At 38.1% G+C, this 25567-nt stretch overlaps 1 protein-coding gene across 12 annotated transcripts in view; it reads left to right on the top strand.

The window, feature by feature from the left end:
• The window catches only part of PICALM (phosphatidylinositol binding clathrin assembly protein), a 140118-nt gene that overhangs the window by 20865 nt on the left and 93686 nt on the right, over nucleotides 1-25567 (top strand). For all 12 annotated transcript variants that reach the window (XM_066370215.1, XM_066370204.1, XM_066370263.1 and 9 more), the window contains exon 2: nucleotides 24457-24599. In XM_066370215.1, the coding sequence (XP_066226312.1) occupies nucleotides 24457-24599 (143 nt within the window). The remainder of the gene's footprint in view (nucleotides 1-24456; nucleotides 24600-25567) is intronic.

Genomic DNA, 25567 nt, shown 5'->3' with positions numbered 1-25567 from the left:
TATAATACTGGTTTGGTGGTGATGAACTCCTTTAGCTTTTTTTTTGTCTGGGAAGCTCTTTATATGTTCTTCGATTCTAAATGATAACGTTGCTGGGTAGAGTAATCTTGGTTTTGTAGGTCCTTGCTTTTAATCATTTTGAGTATTTCTTGATGTTCCCTTCTGGCCCGCAGTTTCTGTTGAGAAATCAGCTGACAGTCTTATGGGAGCTGCCCTGTAGGTAAATAACTGCCTTTCTCTTGCTGTTTTTAAGATTTTTCTCTTTGTCTTTAACGTTTTGCATTTTAATTAGGATGTCTCTTGGTGTAGGCCTCTTTGAGTTCATCTTGTTTGAGACTTTCTATGCTTCTTGGACTTGAATGTCTATTTTCTTTACCAGGTTAGGGAAGTTTTCTGTCATTATTTTTTCAACTAGATTTTCAATTTCTTACTCTTTTCTCCTTCTGGCACCCCAGTGATACAAATGTTGGTATGCCTGAAGTTATCCCAGAGGCTCCTTACATTATCTTCATTTTTTGGGTTCATTTTTCTTTTTGCTGTTGTGATTTGGATGTTTTTTTTTGTTTTCTTATATTTTAAATTGCTGATTTGAGTCTCAGCTGGATGTACTCTCCTGTTGATTCTCTGTAAATTATTCTTCATTTCAGTTAGTGCATCCTTCATTTCTGACTAGTTTTTGTTTTTTTGTGTGTTTTTTTGTATTTTTCCAAAGCTGAAAATGGGGAGGCAGTCAGACAGACTCCCACATGCGCCTGACCGGGATCCACCCAGCATGCCCACCAGGGGGCAATGTTCTGCCCATCTGGGGCGTCGCTCTGCTGCAATCAGAGCCATTCTAGCGCCTGAGGCAGAGGCCACAGAGCCATCCTCAGCGCCCGGGCAAACTTTGCTCCAATGGAGCCTTGGCTGCGGGAGGGGAAGAGATAGACAGAGAGGAAGGAGAGGGGGAGGGGTGGAGACGCAGATGGGCGCTTCTCCTGTGTGCCCTGGCCGCGAATCGAACCTGTGACTCCTGCACGCCAGGCTGATGCTCTACCACTGAGCCAACTGGCCAGGGTCACTAGTTGTTTTTTTTTTATGGTTTCTCTCCTTTTTTATGCTTATTATTTAAGTTCTCACTAAGTTTTTTGAGCAGCCTGACAACTCTGTTTCGACCTCTGTATCTACTAGTTTGCTTGCCTCTATATTATTTAGTTTTTTCTTTCTTGGATATTTCTCCTGTTTTATTTGAGACTTTTTTGTTTGTTTTTTTTTGTTTGTTTGTTTTCTTTTTAGAGAGCAGGGGAGAGAGAGAGAGAGAAGGGGAGAAAGGAGCGGAAAGCATGAACTCATAGTTGTTGCTTCTCGTATGTGCCCAGAGTTTTGAACCGGCAACCTCAACATTTCAGGTCAATGCTTTATCCACTGCGCCACCCACAGGTCAGGCAAGACATGTTTCTTTGTCTCTGCTTTTTTGCTGCTTCCCTGTATTTGTTTCTGTGTATTAGATAGAGTTGCTACGTCTCCCAGACTTGGTAGAGGTGTCGTGTAGGGCCCAGTGGCACAGCCTCTGCAGTCACCTGAGCTGGGTGCTCCAGGTGCACCCCTGTGTGGGCTGTGTGCACTGTCCTTGTTTGCCGTTGGTGTCACTGGGAGGGATTGAACCCTGGGCTGATAAGCTTTGAGGACTGGCTGTAACTATAGTGGAGGAGTCAACCTTATGGAGAGGACTTGCTTCAGTGGAGTTTTGGTGCTCATTGAGTCCTTCCCTTGAGAGTGTCACTAGTAGAGGTGGTAGGGTTGTAATCGGTATAGTCTGAAGCTATCCACTCAGTGCACTGGCTCTGGGATCTTCTATATGGTGCAAGGTCAGCCACTGATGTGCCCTTCCTCAGGCCACCCTGCATAGTCTACAGAGTTATTTGTAGATGGCTGCTACCTGTGCCAGGCTTGGAGGTGCCCAGGAGAGATCAAGCTGTGAACCAAGGCCAGGTGCCACTAAGTGCCAGGCTCGGGTCTAATTAGCAAGAGCTATGGGGTACACAGAGGCCAGATGTTGCTTATTTGAGAGATCTTAGGAAAGTTCGAAGTGTGAACCAAGATGCTGTTTGTATGGAAAAGCCATTGAAAATGGCTTGAGTGAGCCAGCAAGTTGGGTGGGGTCTCAGGGAATCACCTGAGCAGTACAAACAGTTTGAGCCAGGTTGATGGAAGAAACTCAGATACATTGCCAGACTGCTAACTTTGGGCAGGGTGGTGGGGGACTCAGGAAAGGAGCCATGGCCTCTGCCAGTGCTTTTGTCTGGCAGAAAGCTGTCACCCAGCTTTTGTCCTGATGCCTGACAATACAGTTTTCTCCTGGTATGTCTCTGGTTCCTTTCAAACTGCTGTCCCAGTGTTGGAGCTCAGAGGGAGTGAGTCCCCCCCCAGCAAGGTACTTTAAGAGGAGCTGCCTGGGACTTCTTTCTGCAGCTCTCTTTCTCAGCCACAGTCCTCACTGGTATTTATAGCCACACGTTATTGGGGCTTCTCTTCCTGGCACTGGAACCCTGTGTTCTGGGACCTGGTATGAGACTTGGACCTCTCCAGCCAAGATATTCCTCCTTATTTTAAACTGCCATATGTGGGTGTAGGACCAACCGTTCTGCCTCTTCACCCTCCTATTCATCTCCAGGTGGGGTCGTCTTTAATTCCTTAGTTGAAGGACTTCCATCCAGCCAGATTTCAGGCAGTTCTGCTTGATGGTTGTTCTGTAGTTTAGTTGTAATTTTGATGTGGTTGTGGGAGGACGCAAGTACTGTATTTACCCATTCCACCATTTTGACCAGAAATTCAGAGGGCAAGGAGTTTTGTTGATTTTGAAGCTGAGAATTAAAGTTTGCTGCTTCAGTCTTTTTATATTAACTTGATTGGCGTAGATTGTATTAATAGAGGCAGTATATGAGGTTTGGGGATTTCTCAATCTGTAGATTACACAGGAATTTGAAGAAGTCTTCTAAATCAAAATAATGTATACTTCATTTTGATCTGAAGATGGATTTTATAAACATTAAAGGAAACTTCAGTCTTCAGTGTTACACAAAATTCGATCAAATCAGTTTAGCTGGGACATAGCCTGCATGAAGGGAATAGTAGCTAAGATTTAAGGAACCCTTTCAGTCTTGAGTACTTGATATGTGTTAACACAATTAATTTTTATAAAAACCTACTGAATAGGTAGTATAATTAGCTCTATTGTACAGATATGTAGACTGAGACTCTACTAGTAAAAGTAAATAGACAGTAAATACAACATTTAAATGTCAGTGAAGAACCTTGAGTGGAAGTGAGTCAATCTGAACACCCTCTTAGCTCACAGAAAACTTTTAGGGAATGGGATATAGTTAGAAGAAAATGTTTCTTTAAGTAGTATAATTCCTATAAATATAACATTATATTGGGAGACAGCAACTTTCTGTACTTCTTAGAGTAAATTGTTAATATGATTTCAGAGTACTAAGCACCAGACTGGACTAGGAGGTAGTTTGTCCCAGACCCATATGAGCTTAGGGAAATCCCTTTTCACTCAAATTGCTTTTTTCCTAAATTACCTCCCTGCTCTGCTCTTCTGTGACGCTATATTTGTGACCTTTTAGCTTTTTTGTTCTTGGTGTGGTACTTTGGAAACTAAGATTAGGGACAGTTTATGCTCTTTTGCTTCATTCTCCATTAGACTGACCCATTAACCAGTTTATCATCATCATTTGAAAAACAGTTTGAATTTAAATATATTAATGTCATTGGGATTGAGGAGCAGCATTGGTTTTTATGATTTTGTTTTAGGAAGAAATGGCCAACAAAATGAGTTTTCATCTACCTTTATATATATATATTTTAATAAATATATATAAATAATATAAAATGTAAAAGTATTTGGTAGTAAAAGACTTAATATTCACCTTTTGAACCTCTCAAATGTTTGCTTTTCTGCGTTTTTCACTTGTCAGTCAGGTCTACCAGAGGATACCCCATGTATAAGATGATCCCATGTAAAAGACGCACCTTACTTTTGGGGCCAGAAATTTGAAAAAAAAAATGTATTACATAAAGTTACTGAACTCAAGTTTTTTATTCATCATAAAATTCATACTACTTCTCAACAAGAGCAAAAAAGCAGGAAATGCAAATAAAATATCTACAGCCACTAAATAAGACACACCCAATTTTTAGACCCCATATTTTTAGAAGAAAGGTACATCTTATACATGGGGAAATATGGTAGTTGTCTTCCTTTCAGGTTTGTCTCCTTTGGGCGTGTATGTTTGGGTACTCTTGTTTGATAAGGGAGGGCAGGACCCTTTTCTCCACCCTTCCCCACCTCACCCCTACTCCCTAATTGTTCAAATGAGCCATCACTGGCAAGCCATGGGTAGCATTTGTAATCAGATTGCTCCCTTATCCCTTTGCAGAAGCATTTTCTTTTTCTACTCAGAGCATCCTGTGCATGTTTATCTCTCCTGAAAACAAGGTACTCTGTTTTATATATCTTAGTATTTTCGGTACCTAGAAAATAATGCCTGATGCATAATAGAATCTTAGTAAATATTTTTATAAATCTTTGATAAAGGTAATGGACTTAATATACTAGGCTAATGAAATATTTGGTGAACAGTTTATTTATTAAATATCTCATTTATTGATTTTACAGAGTAGGGGAGGAGGAGTGAGAAGAATCAACTGATAGTTGCTTCACTTTAATTGTTCATTGATAGCTTGTTGTATGTGCCTTGATCAGGCAAGCCTGGGGATTCAAACCAGTGACCTCAGCTTTCCAGATTGACATTGTATTCACTGCACCATCACAGGCCAGGTTGTTTGTAGTTTTTGAATGTGAACTTCTTAGATAGACTTAATCTTTATATTGAAAATATTCAAGTATGATCTTAGTCTGTAAGGCCAGTAGCCATGGCCACCATCACAGCCGCCTGGCCCATGCAGGTTCATATTTGATTCGGACAGATGGTAATGAAACAACGGAACCAAGAACTGGTGGGCCATTAGCTTTAATCCTAGCTTGTACCCGGCGGGCAAGAAATACACATAGTGGGAAAACACTTCCTCTTCCATTCAGGGCTCCCAAAGCCACTGACATATCCAAGTTTCCTAGAATCAAAGTTTTCTACCTCATTAGCCTTATTCACCTCTGTTCCCCATCTCCTTCTCTCTGCACAAACTGGCTTCTTCTTCAGCACTCCGCCATCTTGGCTGCTTCTCCTCTCCCCCACGTGGCCTTTTCTGCTCTCCTCTCTAATGCTAATCTCAGGAACTGAGAGCAAGCAAGCTCCCAGTTTGCCCCATTTTATAGTGTAAAAATCAAAACCTTTAATTCAATATACAAACAAGGAAGTCTCTGATACAAAGTCACTTAGGGTGGGAAAAGCTTAGTCTTAAAACTAAGCCTTAGGGCAGGGGTTGGGAACCTTTTTGGCTGAGAGAGCCATGAACACCACCTATTTTAAAATGTAATTCTGTGAGAGCCATACAGCGACCCGTGTACATTACACATTATCCAATAAAAATTTGGTGTTGTCTCAGAGGACAGCTATGATTGGCTCCAGCCACCTGCAACCATGAACTTGAGTGGTAGGAAATGAATGGATTGTAATATATGAGAATGTTTTATATTTTTAACTTTTTTACCAAAGATTTGTCTGCGAGCCAGATGCAGCCATCAAAAGAGCCACATCTGGCTCCCGAGCCATAGGTTCCCTACCCCTGCCTTAGGATATAACAACCCTGCCTGCTAAGAGCCTGTCCCCCACACCCAATGCAAACTATAAGCGAGCAAACCTATATATCATATTTACACATTTATTTGACCAACATAGTCTTAGTTGATTAATTTGATTAATTTAAGTTCATGATGTTTATGCCAGGATTATGAATTGATTCCTGAAAAAGAATGATCGTGGTTGCCTCTTAACTGTTGGTACAGATTTTGCATATGTTGGCTGTTTGTCATAATGGAAGATCAGCTGAAGTTATGTAATGGAACATCACTAATTCATCACCTTACGCTCATATGCGTAGTAACATTATCTTAAAATTATTGGATTAAGTGAGGAACCTCATTTTATGCCTTACTCTAGTTTCATAGAACCATAGAAATCTAAACATCGTTTCAAAAATTTTTAATTTGATTGTTAGAAGGAATATGTTTCTTGAAGTATATTATTCAGTGGATACATATTGTGGATGAAGTCGAATATATTTACTTGTTAATGCTAGAACTCTGTAATAAGCCAAGGTTGCATCAGTTTTTCTAATTGTAGCTATTTACTCATTTTTCGGCCTGCAACCTTTTGTTTACTTATGACAACCATTAAGAGAAAAGCAGAAGAACAAAAAAAGTTTGCTTTTACTTGTACATGTAACTAGTTTAGAATTGACTTGTCACATACAGTGTAGCCAATCTCTCTTTGGCCATCTTTTTACCTTTTGTGACTTGAAATTAAATAAGCAATTTATTGGTGTAGTGTAGAATAATCTTTAGTTGTATTAATATATAATTTTACCTAGGAGATTTATTTTAATAGTTCATACCCTTTTTTGTTTTGTTGTTCATACCCTTTTTAACTGCTAAGTTTGTCTATCTTTAGATAGTATTTTTGGAAAGGGAGGGGCAGGATTTTGGAAAGGTATAGCATTTAAGTTAGTAGACAATAACACTGATTTTATAATTGCAGTAACTAGCTTTATTTTAGGTTGCTATCATGGAGGAATTGGTTTAGTTTTGATTGATAAGGCCAATGTGAAGATTTATTGGTAAATGGATTGCTTTGCAATGAATATGTTTTTTAAAACTGCGTATTCAAGAGGGTCATAGGATAGCTACATTTGATATTTCAGTATGAAACTAGAGGAAATGCCTCGTTCTTTATATGATCAATTTGTCTTGCTTTCAGATATGGAAGAAATAACCACATTATCCTTATTCCTATTTGTACATTTCCTTTTAGAAGTAAAGCCAACTATGGAATTACTGAGAAGTTAAGGATTGGTTGGTAGTATTTCCACATCATTAGCTTTTATAACTTTTCTTTACAGAAATAATGTAATTGTATAGTTACTAGGTTTGGAATTTGTGTTAGGTTTCATTCAGTACAGGGGATCCTTGGGTTATGGCACAGTTCCGTTCCTACAACAGTGACATAACCCGAATTTTGGTGTAAGTTGACACACACCCTAGCCTAAGTCACTTACCTATCCTAACACAGTTGTAAAATCATAATCTAGAACAGGGGTCTCCAAACTATGGCCTACAGGCCGCATGCGGCCCCCTGAGGCCATTCACCCGGCCCCCGCCGCACTTCCAGAAGGGTTACCTCTTTCATTGGTGGTCAGTAAGAGGAGCACATTGACCATCTCATTAGCTAAAAGCAGGCCCATAGTTCCCATTGAAATATTGGTCAGTTTGTTGATTTAAATTTACTTGTTCTTTATTTTAAATATTGTATTTGTTCCCGTTTTGTTTTTTTACTTTAAAATAAGATATGTGCAGTGTGCATAGGGATTTGTTCATAGTTTTTTTTATAGTCTGGCCCTCCAACGGTTTGAGGGACAGTGAACTGGCCCCCTGTGTAAAAAGTTTGAGGACTCCTGATCTAGAACATAAAAGCACAACTAAGCCACAGAAGAAGGAATAGGATACACACACACACACACACACACATTGTACTGTGTACACTGTAATGTAGCAACAAAAAAAATGACCAAAATGAGTGTAAAAAAAACTCCTTACCTTTATTCCTGTGGCTGGTCTGCACACTGGTAGAGGCGTTGCACACTGGTAGAAGGTGACCTATTGGGAGGAGGAAGCTGGAGAGGCAGGAGAACCTGCAGAAGGTACTGGACATACTGGGTCAGGTGAATCAAGATCACCTAAGAAACATGTAGGAGACACTGGAGATGATTCTACCTGTACTACAGGTGTTGTGTCTTGAGAAGCAGCTGATGTAAAGGGTACAGGATCTATTGCAGGCCTCTCTGCTTTCTTAAAGGACTGTTCCAGGCTAGTCTGGAAGGTTGATGACTTCTCTTCCAAAATCTGCCTATAGCATTGCATGGCATTCATAACAGCTCTGCAGACCTTACTGAGTCTGTCAGCTCTGGAGTCCTCAGCCTTAAACTTTGCCAACCCATCCTTTATCATAGAAAAACCTTCTGCCAAACCCTTGGTAGTAAATCTCTTGGGTTCTAGGGTTCCTATCTCTTCCTCTTCAGTCAGCTGCTTCTCCAGCTGAATGAGGTCCTCAGCAGACAGCTCCTTTCCATGTGATGCCAGTAGCTCTGTGACATCCATCGTGATAGCTTTCCTCTTCTTTGAAGCACTACTATCTAAAGACTCTGACTTTCATTTAGGAGTCATAGGGCCAAAAAGTCGCCAAACGAAGCAACACAAATGGAACACTTGAGCTTTTAACAGTCCCAAATGGCATAAGTAAGCCTACTGGGGGACATCAACTTCCTCATTCACATGCCTCGTTACTACGTATTCTTCTGCATGCAGCCAAACTAGTTCGCCCCCGTAGTTCGTAAGATGCTGATGGTGTAAGCCAAAACACTCACATCTCAATTTTTTTAAGTTTTTCTGGGAGTGAGCATCATAAATTCAGAACGTCGAATGTCAAGACTGTCTTAACTCTGTTAAGATTTTAGACTTACCCTGACCAGGTGATGGTGCAATGGATAGAGCATGGCCTGGAATGCTGAGGACTCAGGTTCAAAACCCAGAGGTCGCTGGCTTGAGCCCCAAGGTTGCTGGCTTGAAGCCCAAGGTTGCTGATTTGAGCAAGGGGTCATTGCTCGGCTGGAGCCCCCCAATTAAGGCACAGATGAGAAGGCAATCAGTGAACAACTAAGATGCTGCAGCTATGAGTTGATGCCTCTCGTCTCTCTCCTTTCCTGTCTGTCCCTGTCTGCCCACCCTTGCAAAAATAATAATAATAAAGATTATATATTTGGTATAGTATACACACTTACTTATTGTTATTCTTCATATTCTTGCAGAATACTCTTTTGAATTGATAACTTATGCTGGACCAAGCCATTATTTTCAAGTGATATCTGTAGCACATCCTAGGAACACTGTGAAACACAACTGAGTGGTGATAAAAAAGAACCATAGGTACTGACTTAAAACTTACTTACAAAGTTTGCAACTGGCCAGCGAAGCGAGGATGCTGTTTATAGAGTAGCTAGGGAGGCACTCCTTGGCTCACTGCTGGGAGAAAGACATTTCCTTGTATCCGGGGACACCTTTTGAGAGAGAAGCTTGAGCCGCTTTCTATCTTCGGGCCTCTAGACTTAAGCTAGAAGTGCTTTTTCTTTGACTTTGTTAATCAGAGTTCTTGTTAATCAGAGTTATGTTTTCCTATCTTAGCTAGTGACCAACCAAGAAGATAGTGTACCTTCTGAGGCCCTTTTAAACACAGTTTACCTATTCTGTTACTTGGAATGATCACATCTCTGGAACATATGACTAAAACTTATGTGTTCCTCTCGTGTAAAAACATGTAAGCCCTCCTCATCTAAAATCTGGTGAGTTGACTTTGTTTTGTAACATTCTTGAGTTTTTTTCAACTTTGCTTATAAATTAAATCTTGTAATTTCTGAGGCACTTGGAGATGGGGATGACCAAAAAACTTTATTTTTTTACATTTTAATTTATTTTAAAATTTTTTATTTATTGATTTTAGAGAGAGGGGGAGAGAGAGAAGTGGAGGGGAGCATGAGGTATCAAGTCAAAGTTGCTTCACGTTAGTATTAATAGTTCATTGATTGCTTGTCATATATGCCTTGACTGGGCAAGCCCAGGCTTTCTAACCAGTGACTTTAGCATTCCAGGTTAATGCTCTCTCCACTGTGCCACCATGTGCCAGGCTGAAACTCTTGAAACCTGTTCCTTGTGAGCTTGGGTTGAACAATGTGCCTTCCTACTTCCAGTCAATTTAAGTTTATTGCACCAGAATGAAGGTAATGCTAATGAGCAGAATATACTGTACCGGACAAGAAGTGGTTACTGTCTGTACCAGTAATTAGATTTGTGAGGGCTATAAAGAGAGAATGTGTGAAGTTCAGACTAGGATGACAAGACTCAGACCACCTGGAATGAAGAGAGAGAATTGAGAGAAAACATGTATATATCTTCATGCATCCCTCTAGTGGAAAGATTATTGTTTCAAATTATCTAGTTCCAGCATAGCTACTAGGTTGTGTTACTTTGGTAGGCGTTAAAATTCTTACATTGGAGATAACGGCATTCCTTGCTTGTCACAGGGCTGTTGTGTAATGATTAGACGACTAAAGATTAAAAGAATTTTGTAAAATATAAAAAAAATTTGCATGTGTAAATTTTGCTACTCTTTAAGATCAAGTGCAGGTAACTATGTTAACACTTCCCAGTTGAAGAAATTGGGGTTTATAAACCTTTTAAAAGAGGTTTTGTAAAAGTCATTGAGATTGAGTTGGTTTTATAATACCATATTGGAAAAGCGATAGAGGAATAGTCTTACTAAAATGAGGGGAAAATTTACCAATAAAATTTACTAAGTAAAACTAACAATATTTAATATTGGTAATGGTGCTTAAAAGCTTACACAGGCCCTGGCCGGTTGGCTCAGTGGTAGAGCGTCGGCCTGGCGTGCAGAAGTCCCGGGTTCGATTCCCGGCCAGGGCACACAGGAGAGGCGCCCATCTGCTTCTCCACCCCTCCCCCTCTCCTTCCTCTTTGTCTCTCTCTTCCCCTCCCACAGCTGAGGCTCCATTGGAGCAAAGATGGCCTGGGTGCTGGGGATGGCTCTGTGGCCTCTGCCTCAGGCGCTAGAGTGGCTCTGGTCGCAACAGAGCGACGCCCCGGAGGGGGCAGAGCATCACCCCCTGGTGGGCGTGCCAGGTGGATCCCTGTCGGGCGCATGCGGGAGTCTGTCTGACTATCTCTCCCCATTTCCAGCTTCAGAAAAATACAAAAAAAAAAAAAAAAAAAAAAAGCTTACACAGTACTCTAAATATATTTTCACAATATATTGTAAAAATTATTGCTATTTCTAAAATGGAGAAATTGAAATGTAGTGGCTAATTAACATACCCGAAGACATAATGGTCAATAGTGAATATAGAATTTGACAGACCTTTGCTCATTCTGATGCCACTTGATCCTGTTATAGTGCAGTTCTAGCACGTGGAACTGGATAGGGCCATATATGGAAGTGGAGGTAGGCGAGCCTAAAGCATACCTTTGGTGGTGGTGAAATTCGCATCAACACCATTATTGTTTGAAGCAGATATTGGAAATTAGTAACAGGATAGGCTTTCAAGTTAAGTGTGAGCCAGAGAAGAGGTTTAGGGAGAAAATGAACTTTAATGGAATAGAAAGAATAAAAAACAGACATCCCTTCTCCACACCTGCCTATAATCCCAGTTCTTCTGTAAGGTATTCAATAGAGCAGTGAAAACAAAAGGTAGTTAACGTTTTCCACTATTTGTCCGGTTTAGGGAGGGATCATACTTGAAAAGTAGTATTAATCAAAATAGAAGCATTTTAGTTGTGTAGGAGGCTTATTTGGGGAGCCTTTGTCACAACAAAAAAATAAATTGGTGAAAGATTAGAATTGTAGAGCAAAGGGAGAAAGGTGGTCAAAAATTTTTTTGCTACTTGTTTAGATCATTTGAAATTTATATTGCATTTTCATAAACAAGAGAAAGATAAATCATCTCTGAAATTTGAGGGACTCTTCATTCACAGATAGAATGTGGATTTTGGAAATATATGTAATGTTATTGTAGGGCCAGTAGCCACTGCTGTTGTGGTCATGCGCATGCAGGTTCTCATTGAATTTGGACAGATGATAAAGAAACAGTGGAACCAAAAAATGGTGGGCTATTCCTTTATTAAAGTCTCGCACTGGCCAACGAGCAAACACACAGGGAAAACACTTCCCTCTTCTTTTTGAGCTCACAAAGCCCTAACACATTATCCGGTTCCACAACCCCGAGAATCTTCTTAGGTTCCTCCTAGAATCAGAGGCCCCACCAGTCTCAGTAGAGCTCACAAAAGCCCTTCGCTCTGGTTCCCCATCTGCACACTTTCTCCCTTCTCTGCCAGTATGGCTTCTTCTTCAGCACTCTGCATCCTCTATGCTCTCCCTGCAAAACATGGCTTCTCTCTGCCTCCTCTTTTCAAAACTTTCTGGAGTGAAAAATAAAAACCTCTCCTCCAGCAAACATTAACAAGACAATGGCCCTTCCTAAGCAGGAAGGTAATTTGCAATTTCACAGATCACGTATACCTGGCGCTGCCCAGCCCCCAATGCAAACTATAAGCAAGCAAACATAAAAATCATATTTTACAAATTTATTTGACCAACAGCTGTCTATATACTTGTACCTAAACATACATAGATACTTGCATGAGAGAATCACCTGTTTTTTTTTCTTAGTATTTTATTATTAGTGTTAATTATAGTTGGTACAGAGAAGCAGAACTACTAAATAAAAAGCACATTAAATATTATGTACTATATATGTTAAGTGTTAAATGTATTGTTTTTGGAGAAGGTTGTTGATCATAGTGGTCAGTTCTGTAGGCTTCTAGGTCACTGGTGACACACTGCTATTGTTACTGTAATTTTCAGAAGTCTCTTTTATCCCAGATTCCTGATTATCATGTATAAATAGCAACCTCCTACAAACATATGCTCATTTTACACTTACCACCATCTTGTCGACATGTAATTTGTTCATTTGTTTACAGATTCTCCTCCCTGGTATACAGTATAAGCTTCATTATGGCAGGAGCTTTGTCCACTACTGTATATGTTTAATTCCTAAGACTATTTGGCATATTATAGTATGCAGTGAATATCGTTGAATTTGTTTGAGGTTTGGAAAGCTGCAGGAAGATGGAGTATAAAGATACTGTTATTTTAATTGTATTGGGGACATGAAGTTTGCATTTTGCATGAGGTAGACTGGCAGAGAGGCTCACTGTAATCTTTTTTTTTCCTGACTAGGCAAAATTTAAATTATTTAGAGAAGCCACGAAAATTCTTTTGGAAACGAAATTTCTACATAGCAGTTGCAATTAACACATACTTTTCTTTCAGAATAAAACACGAAAATTCTCTTGGATTTCTACTTTTTAGACTTGGGCTTGGCTGTTACAGAAGAACATGAACTTAGTTGTGGGGAGGACTTTTTGCCTGTTATTTTCTTTTCTCTCCCCTGAACCTTATGAGTGGAGAAATGGGCAATTGTTTTACCCGTACATCTACAAATATTTATACCATCATACCAACACATATGCAAGGTACCATGCTACACACTGTCGAAGATCAAAGAAAACAGAAGAGTCCTAGATTTATTTTAACAAAATATGTAATGAGTCTTGATTGCTTAAAACAAAAGTGGGACAGTCAGATGACAGTTGAGATTTATGTTCTTATTTTTTAATCATGAGATATTTTTGGACATAGAAGTGAAATTTTCTCATATCTCCAAATACACAGACTACCTTAGATTGATTTTCAGAGAAGAAATTCATTTGCATAGCGATTTCAGTGCAGTTAGGAGATTAGATGATTTTCTCAGGTCAGATACCTGTTTGTGTTTTAGATATAGATAGGTTGGGGAAGAACCAGAATATGGTGCTGCTAGAGAGAAAAATGTAAATACACAAGGAATAAATGGTAATAGTGTATTAATTCCTTCACTGCATGTAGACTTTTATTAGGTCACTTATAACTAGGGTGACATAAAATTTATTCTAAACTGGGTCGCTTTTGAGAGTGAAAGGATGTGCTTTCTGAATGGGACCCTGGGACAACAGGTATGAAAAGGACTATTCCAGGAAAACCAGGAAGGATGCTTGATCATCGCCTACTAATAACACTTCTCTCCAGACTTAGTCACAATTCCTTGAACCCCTTCAGATAATTTTATTTTTTTCTGTTAAAGTACTCTGATCTGAATATTCACAGAGCCTATCAAGTTTTAATTCCTATAACCTGGTTTGTTTGTTTTTTTTTGAATGAAAGAATTCTTTCCATTGTTTTCTACCCCCTCGTCCCCCAGGACTTTTTCTAGTTTACAGCATTTGGAAGTAAGTACAGTACTCATAATGTATTGTTAGTTGGCCTTACATGCCTTCTTTTTTTTTAAGGAAATCCGATTTTGTTTGTTTCTGATCCAGCCAATATTAGATTGTTTTTGGAGAATCCTGATTATGTATCCTTAACTGGGCTCAAGAACTATTAATTAAGTTCTTAGAATGTAATAAAAAAAAGAGTTTGTCATTTTCATGTTCTTTTTTTTTTTTTTTGACAGAGAGTCAGAGAGAGGGACAGAGACAGACAGACAGAAAGGGAGAGAGATGAGAAGCATCAAGTCTTCATTCCAGCATCTTAGTTATTTATTGATTGCATTTTCATATGTGTCTTGATGGGGGTGGGGATGGGGCACTAGAGCAGAGCGAGTGACGCCTTGCTCAAGCAAGCAACCTTTTGTCTACGATTCCATGCTCAAGTCAGCGACCCAGTGCTCTAGCAGAATGAGCCTGCGCTGAAGCCAGTGACCTTGGGGCTTCAAACATGGGTCCTCTGTGTCCCAGTTTGACACTATCCACTGCACCAGCGCCTGGTCAGGCGATAAAATTACTAGATACTGTACTTAGTATGTTGTTTTTCCTATAGAAGGGATTGTAATTATGAACTTCAGATGTTCAAAGAAGGAAATGAAGACACCTTTTGTTTTCAACCATGGACATGTTATTGCTGTTTTTATGGTGGAATACTATAATGCTTATTTGTTTTCCTATTCAGTTTAAATAAAAAATTTAATTCTTATGTTAAGTGATGTGTTTTTATTCTATTCAGTAACTTTTTCTTATCTTACATTTTCTACTAAATTAAAAATTAACACCAATAATAGTTATCATTGAGGTAATGCTTACCAGAATATGGTTCTCCTCACATCTCATATCCTTATTTGTAATCAGGGATGAGAGTAGGCTATCTAGATTTGGAAAGCACTACTTTGGAGTACTTGAATGGAATCCTAAACAATCTCAAAATTAAGTAGTTTGTTTACATGTAAACATGAACCAATTTTTGGTTTTGGCTGTTTTCTGTATAGTTACCGTCTTCTAGCTAGTGGTAGGAGTGCAGAATACACCAGAAGACCAAGGAGAAGCTTTAGGTTTTCAGACTTTATGTTAATTATGCTTACATGGTAGACTAAATCTTTTTGTTCATGGAGGGGGAAAAATGATGCTTTCATTTGAAAAATTAGTCAGTGTCAGTGAATTCTGAGAGTATCCAAGAGTATATATTTTTTCTATAGCATTTTCATGATTTAAACTTCTTTTTTTTGGGTAAAATTTTATGTATTTATAATAGATTTGTGGTGAAGAGGCAAGTGCATAAATAATGATAGACAATTTTAAGAGACAGTCAGTTGGGCTGATTTGAAAAGAATGTTTTGTATATGATTAAAATTTTATGATTCCATTAACTAAAACTATTTTGCACTTTGAAAATTAAAGTACAGACAATTCAGCAAACCTGGCTTGTGTTCAGCTATGACTTAAGAGGCTAAATTTTAGCTAGACATTAATGTAGAGTACCTTAGGGTTGGCTTTGTTTACCTCGCTCCATTTGAATTCTTTTCAGAATCTCTTCTCTTTAGTTCCACTTTCTCCTGCTACAGATATGAAAGAGGTTATTTCTTTCTCTTTTGTTGCTTTTTAAGATGTTCTGAAGACATGCGATACTCGCTAGTAATGTGATATATCCCCAAGAATGCTTCCTAAATCTGTTATATATTTTATTCATCTTTTTAAAATTGATTTATTTAGGTGGCCTCCATAAGCCTCCCAAATTAGCACTGATGTATCTTTAAAAATTTTTGTTTAAAATAGCTAGATAATGGGACAATTTGTAAACCAGCTTTTCTGTTGAATAGTTTTTAAAGGGGGCACCTTTTACATAGTGGTTTTTCTTTTTCTTAGAGAAGACAGGAAGACAGACAGAAGGAGAGAGATGAGAAGCATCAATTCTTAGTTGCATCACTTTAGTTGTTCATTGAGTGCTTCATTTATGCGTGCTTTGATGGGGGTTGGGGAGACTCAAGCAGAGTCAGTAATCCCTTGCTCCAGCCAGAGACCTTGGAATAATGTTGATGACACTGCACTCAAGCTGGTGACCCTGCGTTCAAGCTGACAACCTCAGGGTTTTGAACAGTTAATTTGGTCCATACTTTGTGACCCCTTTACAGTCTCATCCCAGGTTGATCCTCTATCCACTGCACCACCACTGATCAGGCATTCATAGTAGTTTTAAAAAAATCAGTTAAAAGAAAAATTTAATAACCAGGTTAAATTACCAAATTGTAGAGTTGATTTTGTATTTCTTAGTTTTTGGATGAATTTTTAGTTCATTCATTTTGCAGAGAACACAGTAACAGAAATAACATATATACATAGTTGTGCTAACAAATTGATTTTTCCTACTGCTGCAACTTTTTTTTTAAAGTACGATGAGACTTCACCTTACTTTGTGGGTTCTGGAGTTTCTTCTTCATGGTGAGAGACTGAACTTATGTTCAGAATACTGGCCTACCTCTGTAACAGTGTGTACAAAATTTCCAGCTGTTAACTTAGTACAACTCTTAGGATTATACCATCTTTCCCTCATGTCCATTATAAAATACAGGAATATGTCTGAAATTGATCATGATATGTCCCAGAGGGTCTAGAATGAATAACAGTACATACAGGATTGGTGTCTGCTCTGTGACGTGAGAGGTGTTGACTTGAGATTTTGTAAAATGGAAATAAGTGATAATAGTTCCTTTGCTTATTGTTTGACTACCTGTTCATATGTGACTTAGTTACTGAATAATTTTGAAAGTGTTCTTTTTGTATCACCCTAGATTTAGGAAAATATTTACAGATGTATATCAGAAAATATACATCTACAATTTAAAAAATGGACTTTTTTTTTAACATGGTAATGTACTGTCAGCATTTTCTCTTGTATGCTTTTTTTTTTGTTGCCATATATTTGTTGGCCTCACAGAATTTAATTTTCAAGCTGCTGTCATTTAATGAGTTATCCCACCATTATTGGACATGTCCACTTAAATTGCTTCATAATACTTTTATCAAAAACATTTGGATAAAATGTCATTTTGTCATTTCTTTTTAATACTTTACATACCCCCTTCTCTCTTCTTTTCAAATTAACTCAATCCTGTTACTTGTACTGAGCGTTCTATATTCTCTGAATCTTCCCTATTTTGTTTTGTTTTGTTTTTAAGTGTGGTGGAGGGGGGATGCAGACAGGGAGTCAGGAGAGGAGGGTGTGGAGGGTAAGGGAGAGGGATGAGAAGCATCAACTTGTAGTTGCTGTATTTTAGTTATTCATTGATTGCTTCTCATACATGCCTTGACCCTTGACCAGGGGCTTCAGCTGAGCCAGTGACCCCTTGCTCAGACTAACGACCTTTGGGCTCAAGCCTGCAACCATGAAATCATGTCGATGATACCACACTCAAGCTGGTGACCACATGCTCAAGTTGGTGAGCCTATGCTCAAGCCGGATGAGCCTGTGCTCAAGCTAGTGACCTCAGTGTTTTGAACCTGGGACCTCAGCATCCCAGGTCAACGTTCTATCCACTGTGCCACCACTTGATCAGGCCCTGGGTTTTATCTTTTATTTTTTTTTTAGAGTTTTATTTATTCATTTTAGAGAGGAGAGAGAGAGAGAAAGAAGATGGGAGGAGCAGGAAGCATCAACTCCCATATGTGTCTTAGCCAGGCAAGCCCAGGGTTTTGAACTGGCAACTTGAGTGTTCCAGGTCAACGCTTTATCCACTGCGCCAGCACAGGTCAGGCCCCTGAGTTTTTTCTTTAGATCCAGTTAACATGTTGGATAGATTTATTTCTTACTGTATAAATTAGTCTGTGAAGTTAGTTTTTGTTAATTCTAATGGAAATTTTGTTAAAGTTTAACATTGTATCTTTTCTCACAGAGGACCCCACAAGATAAAATTGTAGCAGTTAATTTGGACCATACTTTGTGACTCCTTACACACAAAAAGTTTGAATATAGTAAGCTATTAGAGTTCATTGTGTTTCCCAGACATTTGACACTTCTGACAGGCAGGTGTGTGTGTTTGTACTATCGTCTGATTTCAGTGAGCATATTTCCTAAGTACTTTTAAATTTTTGTTAAATGAATAAAATGTTGCTGATCCTTTATATCAAAAGTTCAGAAACTATTTTCTTACCCTCTAGTTACTGTTTCTTGGTGAATATTTTTTTTTTTTTATTTGTACTACTATCCAGGAAAAATTTCCAGGATCTGATCAGTGAAGCAATATTTGATGAACCACTAAAATTGCCTTCCAAATTGAGTGTATCTTCAATTTTCTAAGTGACTGAAAAAATCAGTCTTATGTTACCAAAATTGATTCTAAAGGCAGTTGCAAAGAGTATCATTCAGATTGACCCTTTTGATAAAGTTAGTATCATTTGGCTAAATGATTATGGTATATTGTTTTAAATAAAAAACTATCTTTGTTTTTAGCCAAGCTTATTAAGTAGAAATTCTGTTTGGGTATCAGCATAGTTTTGATACAGCGTAGTGAGTGCCCGTTTAGATGGGAACTTGAGGCTTCTCCATTTTGCTAATGATGCATGCCACTGGCTGGTTGCCTGACTCTCTGAGGAAGTGAATCTAAGTACCCTAGGTTTCTAAGTTTAGTGAACCATATGCGGGGGGGGGGGGGGAGTGAGGAGGGTGGTGGGTGTCTATATGATTAACGAAACCATCTATTAATTGATTACTTGTATATTGCTGAACATTTTTCTCTAAATACAAAAATACTGTTTTGCATTTCATTACTTTTCTTACTGTTTTTGTTTTAAATTAGCTAGAAATTGCCTGACCAGAAGGTGGTGGGTGCAGTGGATAGAGCATCAGATCGGGATGTGGAGGACCCAGGTTCGAAACCCCGAGGTTGCCTGGCTTGAACATGGACTCACCAGCTTGACCATGGGGTCGCTGGCTTGAGACCAAAGGTTGGTGGCTTTAAGTCCAAGGTCGCTGGCTTGAGCAAGGGGTCACTCGCTCTGCTGCAACCCCTCGGTCAAGGCACATATGAGAAAGCAATCAATAAACAACTAAGGAGCTGCAACGAAAATTGATGCTTCTCATCTCTCTACCTTCCTATCTTTCTGTTCTTATCTGTCCCTCTCTCTGACTCTCTCTCTCTGTCTCTGTCAAAAAAATAAATAAGTTAGAAATTTAGGACTTGCATTAAATTGACTAGTTGGGTATTCACTTTGTGTACGTGTTTCCAATCACTCTTGTCTTTTACAAAATTTTAATTTTATTAATAAATCTGTCACTTACTGACTTCCTGTGCCCTTACTTGTGGTCAAGTGCCTTACATATGTTAATACAATTAACATTTACTTTATCTACCCCAGACATTGTTGGAGAGGCATATTAAGTAAAAGTGAGCATTTGTAAGCAGGGTTTGGTTCCTTCTATTCTTTTTGGAAAAATGTTCTTTATTTCAATGGTAGGCCTTGTTTCTTCCTGCCCTTAAATAATAGAAATCCTCATGAATTCTCATCTTTCCTTAAAACGAAGAACCTACACATCATGTAGTAGTTACTTGTTTGAGTATGGGGTTTAGGAGTAGTTAATAGTGTAATATTCAAGAAGGTATTTAAAAAAAAAAGGTATTTCAATTTTTATATTCTTAATGTGAGTAGCTAAAACCAAATTTAAGATGTGTTTCTGTTTTGGAACCCGTATGATTTGCAAGGAAAATTTAATACCACATTGTGCTTTTTAAGAAATGAAATCTACTAGTGTGAAGATTCCCAGGCAGTGCTTGACTTTTCGTTGAAACAGTTTGCTTTTGGTTAGTAAGAGGTGGAGAAAACATTTCCTTCTGAGTTGTTGGAGCTTAGATATGGAGGCATTTTCAAGTTACTACTAGTATACTGCTCACAAAAATTAGGGGATATTTCAAAATGATTATAAAGCGATAAAATATCCCCTAATTTTTGTGAGCAGTGTATATTTCCTTTGTGATCAGCTCTCCCCCAGCATCGGTCTGTTTCAGTTACGTTGACATCTTTGCAGGGCCTCCGTAGCCAAGTACCTGAGCACCCAGCGCTTCCTGTTTCTTCCACCTAGAACATTCTCCTCCCAGTTACCTATACTTTTAGCCCCCTTGCTTTATTCCTATAGATTTTTGCTCAGATGTCACCTTATCAGATGAAGGTCTCTGAATATATATCAAAAAAAAAAGAAAAATAACCAAGCCTTAGGGCATTCCTTGACACCTCCAAACACTTGACTATACCCACTTACTCTGCTGTATTTCTCTCCAAAAGCACCTATCACCTAACTCATATTAGTTTGTTTAAAGTCTTTCTCTCCCAATTAAAATACAACTTCCATGTGGGCAGGGCCATGTTTTCTTCTCTGCTATATTCCCAAAGGCCTAAAATAGTGTTCACATACAGTGGTCACTCTTACTTTTTGAATAAATACATTCATTTTAGTATGGATATAGACAGTCCTAAATGACTTTAAAAAAGCATCCAAATGTTAATTTTTACATAGACTAAAACAACAATTACAACTATTTGTACAACCTGCTCTTCCCAAAAGGTCGAAAAACAAAGCTGAGTCTATTACATGTGGAAAATTTCAAGTTAAAGAATTTCTAACAAATAATGGCTTTTTATACTGCTTATGAAAACAATTGTTTAGAAATGGCCGCACAGATATTAAGGAGTAACTTCAGAAGCTAAAATATATCACTTCATATATAATAAGGAAAATAAAATATGAGTTTATGCTGACATTATGAAACCAAAGTAGACTAAATGCAAAATAAAAATTATACAAATAGAGTACGGAGAGAAAAAAATATCTGAATAGTTACACAAACTCTGCAGGACATACTTCCCCAAAGTATGTATTTTAATTCAAGCAAGTAATTTTCTCCATGCAGTTAATTTTTCCTCTGCACAATGTTTCTACTTTATATACTGCTCACAAAAATTAGGGGATATTTCATCACTTCATATTCATTTTGAAATATCCCCTAATTTCTGTGAGCAGCATAATTATAGTGTAGAGTAATAATAGTCTAGTGTAGAATTATGTGCCAACTTTGATACCTGTTTGGAGGTCTTAGTCTGTGAAGTAGAAGACTTCACAGAGGGGAAAATTTCATTCATTTTGAAGAATGGGCAAGAATGGCAAGATTTGGGCATGAAACAGTCAGGTACATCACAGAAAACTGTTACGTGGGGTGTTGGAAAGGAAGACACTGTTAAGAATGAAATGTATGCCATCCTAGAAGCAGTGAGGACATTACTGAGGCTAATCAGTTACTTTGTGTTGTGTGTAATCATTCTAAGCCCAGTTTAGAGAATATTTGGTGGTGTGAGGTGGATGAGTCCTTGAATCAAGTGTTATTAAAATGAAGAGGTTGGGCCTGGCCAGGCGGTGGCATAGTGGATAGAGCATTGGACTGGGACGTGGAGTACCCAGGTGGTCACTGGCTTGAGCGTGGGCTCCTTTGGTTTGAGCAAGGCTCACCAGTTTGAGCCCGAGGTCGCTGGCTTGAACAAGGGATCACTTTGTCTGCTGTAGCCCCCTGGTCAAGGCACATATGAGAAAGCAATCAATGAACACCTGAGGTGCTATAACGAAGAATTGATGCTTCTCATCTGTCTCCTTCCTGTTTGTCCATATCTGTCCGTCTCTGTCACACAAAGAAAATAAAAATTAAGAGGTCAGTCTAACATTTCTCAGTGGGGATACTTTGGGGTGAGGCAATTTTTAATTGTGAAATACTGATTGTACATTGCAGGATAGTCTCCTTATCCTTGATATTAAATGCCAGTAAAACCCCTCAGAGAGTGTGATAATCTCCCTTCCCAATTTTTGAATACTCCCAGGAGAAATGGTACACCTAGTGAAGAAATACATAAGATTTGAACTCTGGCTTTAGCAGTGATAGTCGGATGGAGAGGAGAAAATGGAATTGCTGGAGGTGTAGGAGATCTGGTTACTGATTGGTTTTAGGGAGTGCATATATACACAGTGGTAGGAGTACCTTTGGGGTAGTATTGTGACAAGAAATTTTGCAGTGGGTTCGATTTCTGGTCAGGGCACACAGGAGAAGCGCCCATCTGCTTCTCCACCCCCCTCCATTCCCCTCTTCCTTTCTCTCTTCCCCTCCCACAACCAAGGCATAATTGGCTCCAGTGTTGAGCTCAGTGCTGAGGATGGCTCCATGGCCTCTGCCTCAGGCAGTATAAAAATGACTCAACACCCCAGATGGGCAGAGCATCGCCTCTTCCTGGGCTTGCCGGTTGGATCCCAGTTTGCTCATGCAGGAGTCTGTCTCTGCCTCCCCTCCTCTCACTAAAATAAAAAAGAAAGGAAAACAAATAAAATAAGATTCTGAGGAGTAAAATGATTGTTAATATGATCATGAGGAGGTAACTATTTAAGAACTGAATAATTTGTTAAGACAGCTTCTAGAAGGATATAGAAAATTAGTTTATGTTATAAAGGTAAATATAGAGAAAAAAGCTAGGAATATAACTTATAATTAGGTTCAGAAGTTGACCACTGTGCTTGAAGTTTTAAAGAATTCACAATGAACAAGAGATAGATAGGCCATGCCCTCAGTAAATTGAATTTTGAGAGACAAAGAAAGCTTATTTTTGGAAATAAGGCAAGTACAATATATTTTCAGTGCCATAGGACAAGTATAAGTACTGTTGAGGAGATTCAGAGAAGGCAGAGATCAAATTCTCTTTTTCCTTATTACAATAGGAGCTGAACCATACAGAGCAAGTTGAAGAATGTACTATTTAATTTGTGTTGCAAGTCATCTGAATTGTGAAAGCTTCATGTCATTTTTCTGTTCTGTGGGCACTCTATTTGACTGTTGTGCTTTGTTCTTAAAGCATTGTTGGCCTGGGAAACAGCTTATCTAAAATGGGTTTGCTTATTTAATGTTATGTTGTATAATAATTGGACCTGTTAGTACAAACATTTTGAAAGATTATGAGCAGATATTTGGTCATAGTTAAATTGATGTTTTATACTAGCAATCAATGCTAAGTTAAGTCACTTGAATTCATATACTATAATCATTATGTGCTGAAGGTTGAAAGTGGATAAACTATTAGTGAGTCATGAATAACTTTATTTTTTACCCTTTATGGTAATGACAACTGAGATATTTATACATTAAAAGTAAAACAACTCATTTTTTGGTCATCCTCTCTATTCTCTGTTGGATCATATTTTGTATTTTCTTTTTTTGGTTGAATTTGCCAATAATAATCACTTAAGCAGATTGGAGGTGAAACTTTGTGGTCTACTAAGCTTTTTATGAGTTTTAGTACTAAAACAATTTGTATATTAGACTTTTATAGTAATGCTTTCCAGTTTGAAATATAAAATTGAAACATTGTTTTAACTTTTTCAGAGTAATATTGAATAGAATTCCTGGATCATTTTTTATTTGGAAATTTATTGCAGTAAGAAACTTCAGTCCATTTTTTTTTCAGTTTCGTCAGTGTTAACTAGTTGCTATCAACTGATATCTGAGATAACTCAGTAGAACAGAGGGAGAAAAGAATGAGAATTGTTCTATATAAACAATCTGAGACCCCACTCTCTCGGCCGTTCATATCTGTTATCTTCCTATTAGTGCAAACACAGTATTCTAGGGAAGATATTAATAAAGGTTTGTTCATGCTTCCACATGTATGAATTTTAAAAAAAATATTTTTAAAAGGTAGGGATGAATAATACTAGTATAACTTGTAGTAAGAGGACTGTGGAAGTTCTTCCAGGCCTTGAGGTAATTTCCTTTGAGATAAATAAAAAACGTGAGTGAATTATTCTCTGAGGAAGTTTTAATCACTTATATCAGTGGTCCCCAATCCCAGTCCGCAGAGAAAGAATAAATAACTTACATTATTTCCGTTTTATTTATATTTAAGTCTGAACGATGTTTTATTTTTTAAAAATGACCAAATTCCCTCTTGTTACATCCGTCTAAGACTCTTGATGCTTGTCTCAGTCACGTGATACATTTATCCGTCCCACCCTAAAGGCCAGTCCGTGAAAATATTTTCTGACATTAAACCGGTCCGTGGCCCAAAAAAGGTTGGGGACCACTGACTTACATGATCCTAATCAATACCCTCTTAGGTAGATGATAATGGTCTCAGTTTTTCTTCTGAGAGGTTTTTAACAACTTTTCCAAACTTCCTTTTGTTGTTTCACGCTGTTAGATCTTTCACCTGTTAGTATCAGATCTGGCTTTAACAATAAATTAAAGCCAGAGAATAAAGTAATCTTTTTTTTTTTTTTATTACAGACTTAATTCAGTGCACAAATGAGATGAATGTGAACATCCCACAGTTGGCAGACAGTTTATTTGAAAGAACTACTAATAGTAGTTGGGTGGTGGTCTTCAAATCTCTCATTACAACTCATCATTTGATGGTGTATGGAAATGAGGTAAGCACAATTTTTTGTTAAGAAGCATACTGGTCTTTGGACAGATTATTCAGCTTGCTTCTTTCTCTGAAAAGGAACAGCATGAGTGAATAATATAGGTATAAAGGGCAAGGTACTTAGGAAGAAATATAATTGTAGACTTAAAGTTTGGGTAAAAATGGCTAGTAAGAGAGAAAGCAAAAGTGTCAGTTATGGGATCAGAAGCAAAGATTAATACCTAGAGATAGGCTCTGTAACAGCACTGGTCTTTGCAGGTCTTGTCTATGGACTATGTTTGTCTATATCCAGTTGCTTTTTTACTATACACTGATCAGATTTGTCTGATTTCATATAGTTGTTTGCAGGAGCACTTTACCTAATTCAAGAGTGTTCCTAATTTAAGTGTGTGATAGCCTATTACTAGAAGAACTGATTGAAAAATGCCGCCTTCAGCAGAGAAGAGATGTGTGTCTGAAGTTTTCACCCTAAAGGGGAACAAATAAGATGCACAAGCTTTTGCAGTTTAATGTGTGGAGAGAATCATTTTTTTTAATGCCAGTCTAGCAGCTCATTTTTGAGTTCTTATTTTAAATGACTCTCAGCCCACACTATACTTATAAAATTGTGTTAAAAGAACATTTGAGTAGAACCAGACAAATCTACATTGGTATGTGTTTGAGAAAAATGGAGCCCACTGTTGCTGAGAGAGAGCTTCCATAGAGGTGAGGAGGGACTTTAGTCATTGTAGACTTATGAGAATGTCTTTCTGACATCCATCACTTTACTCATTATTTTGAGCTTTTCAGTCATGAGATTCTTTTGTCATTGTTGATATAACCAACCAAACAGGAATTTACCTACAATTTTATCATTGCAACAAATATGTTTGCACATTTAGTGTTTCCTTTTGATTCTTGTCCAAAAGTATTTTTATAGCTATATCTAGATAAAATATTATTGTTTTATTAATGCATTGCACCATAAGCATT

Source organism: Saccopteryx leptura, chromosome 1 (assembly GCF_036850995.1).
Source record: "Saccopteryx leptura isolate mSacLep1 chromosome 1, mSacLep1_pri_phased_curated, whole genome shotgun sequence".
In the NCBI taxonomy this organism is placed as follows: domain Eukaryota; kingdom Metazoa; phylum Chordata; class Mammalia; order Chiroptera; family Emballonuridae; genus Saccopteryx; species Saccopteryx leptura.
The sequence above is the reverse complement of the archived record's forward strand: the minus strand, read 5'-3'. Positions and strand labels throughout refer to the sequence as shown.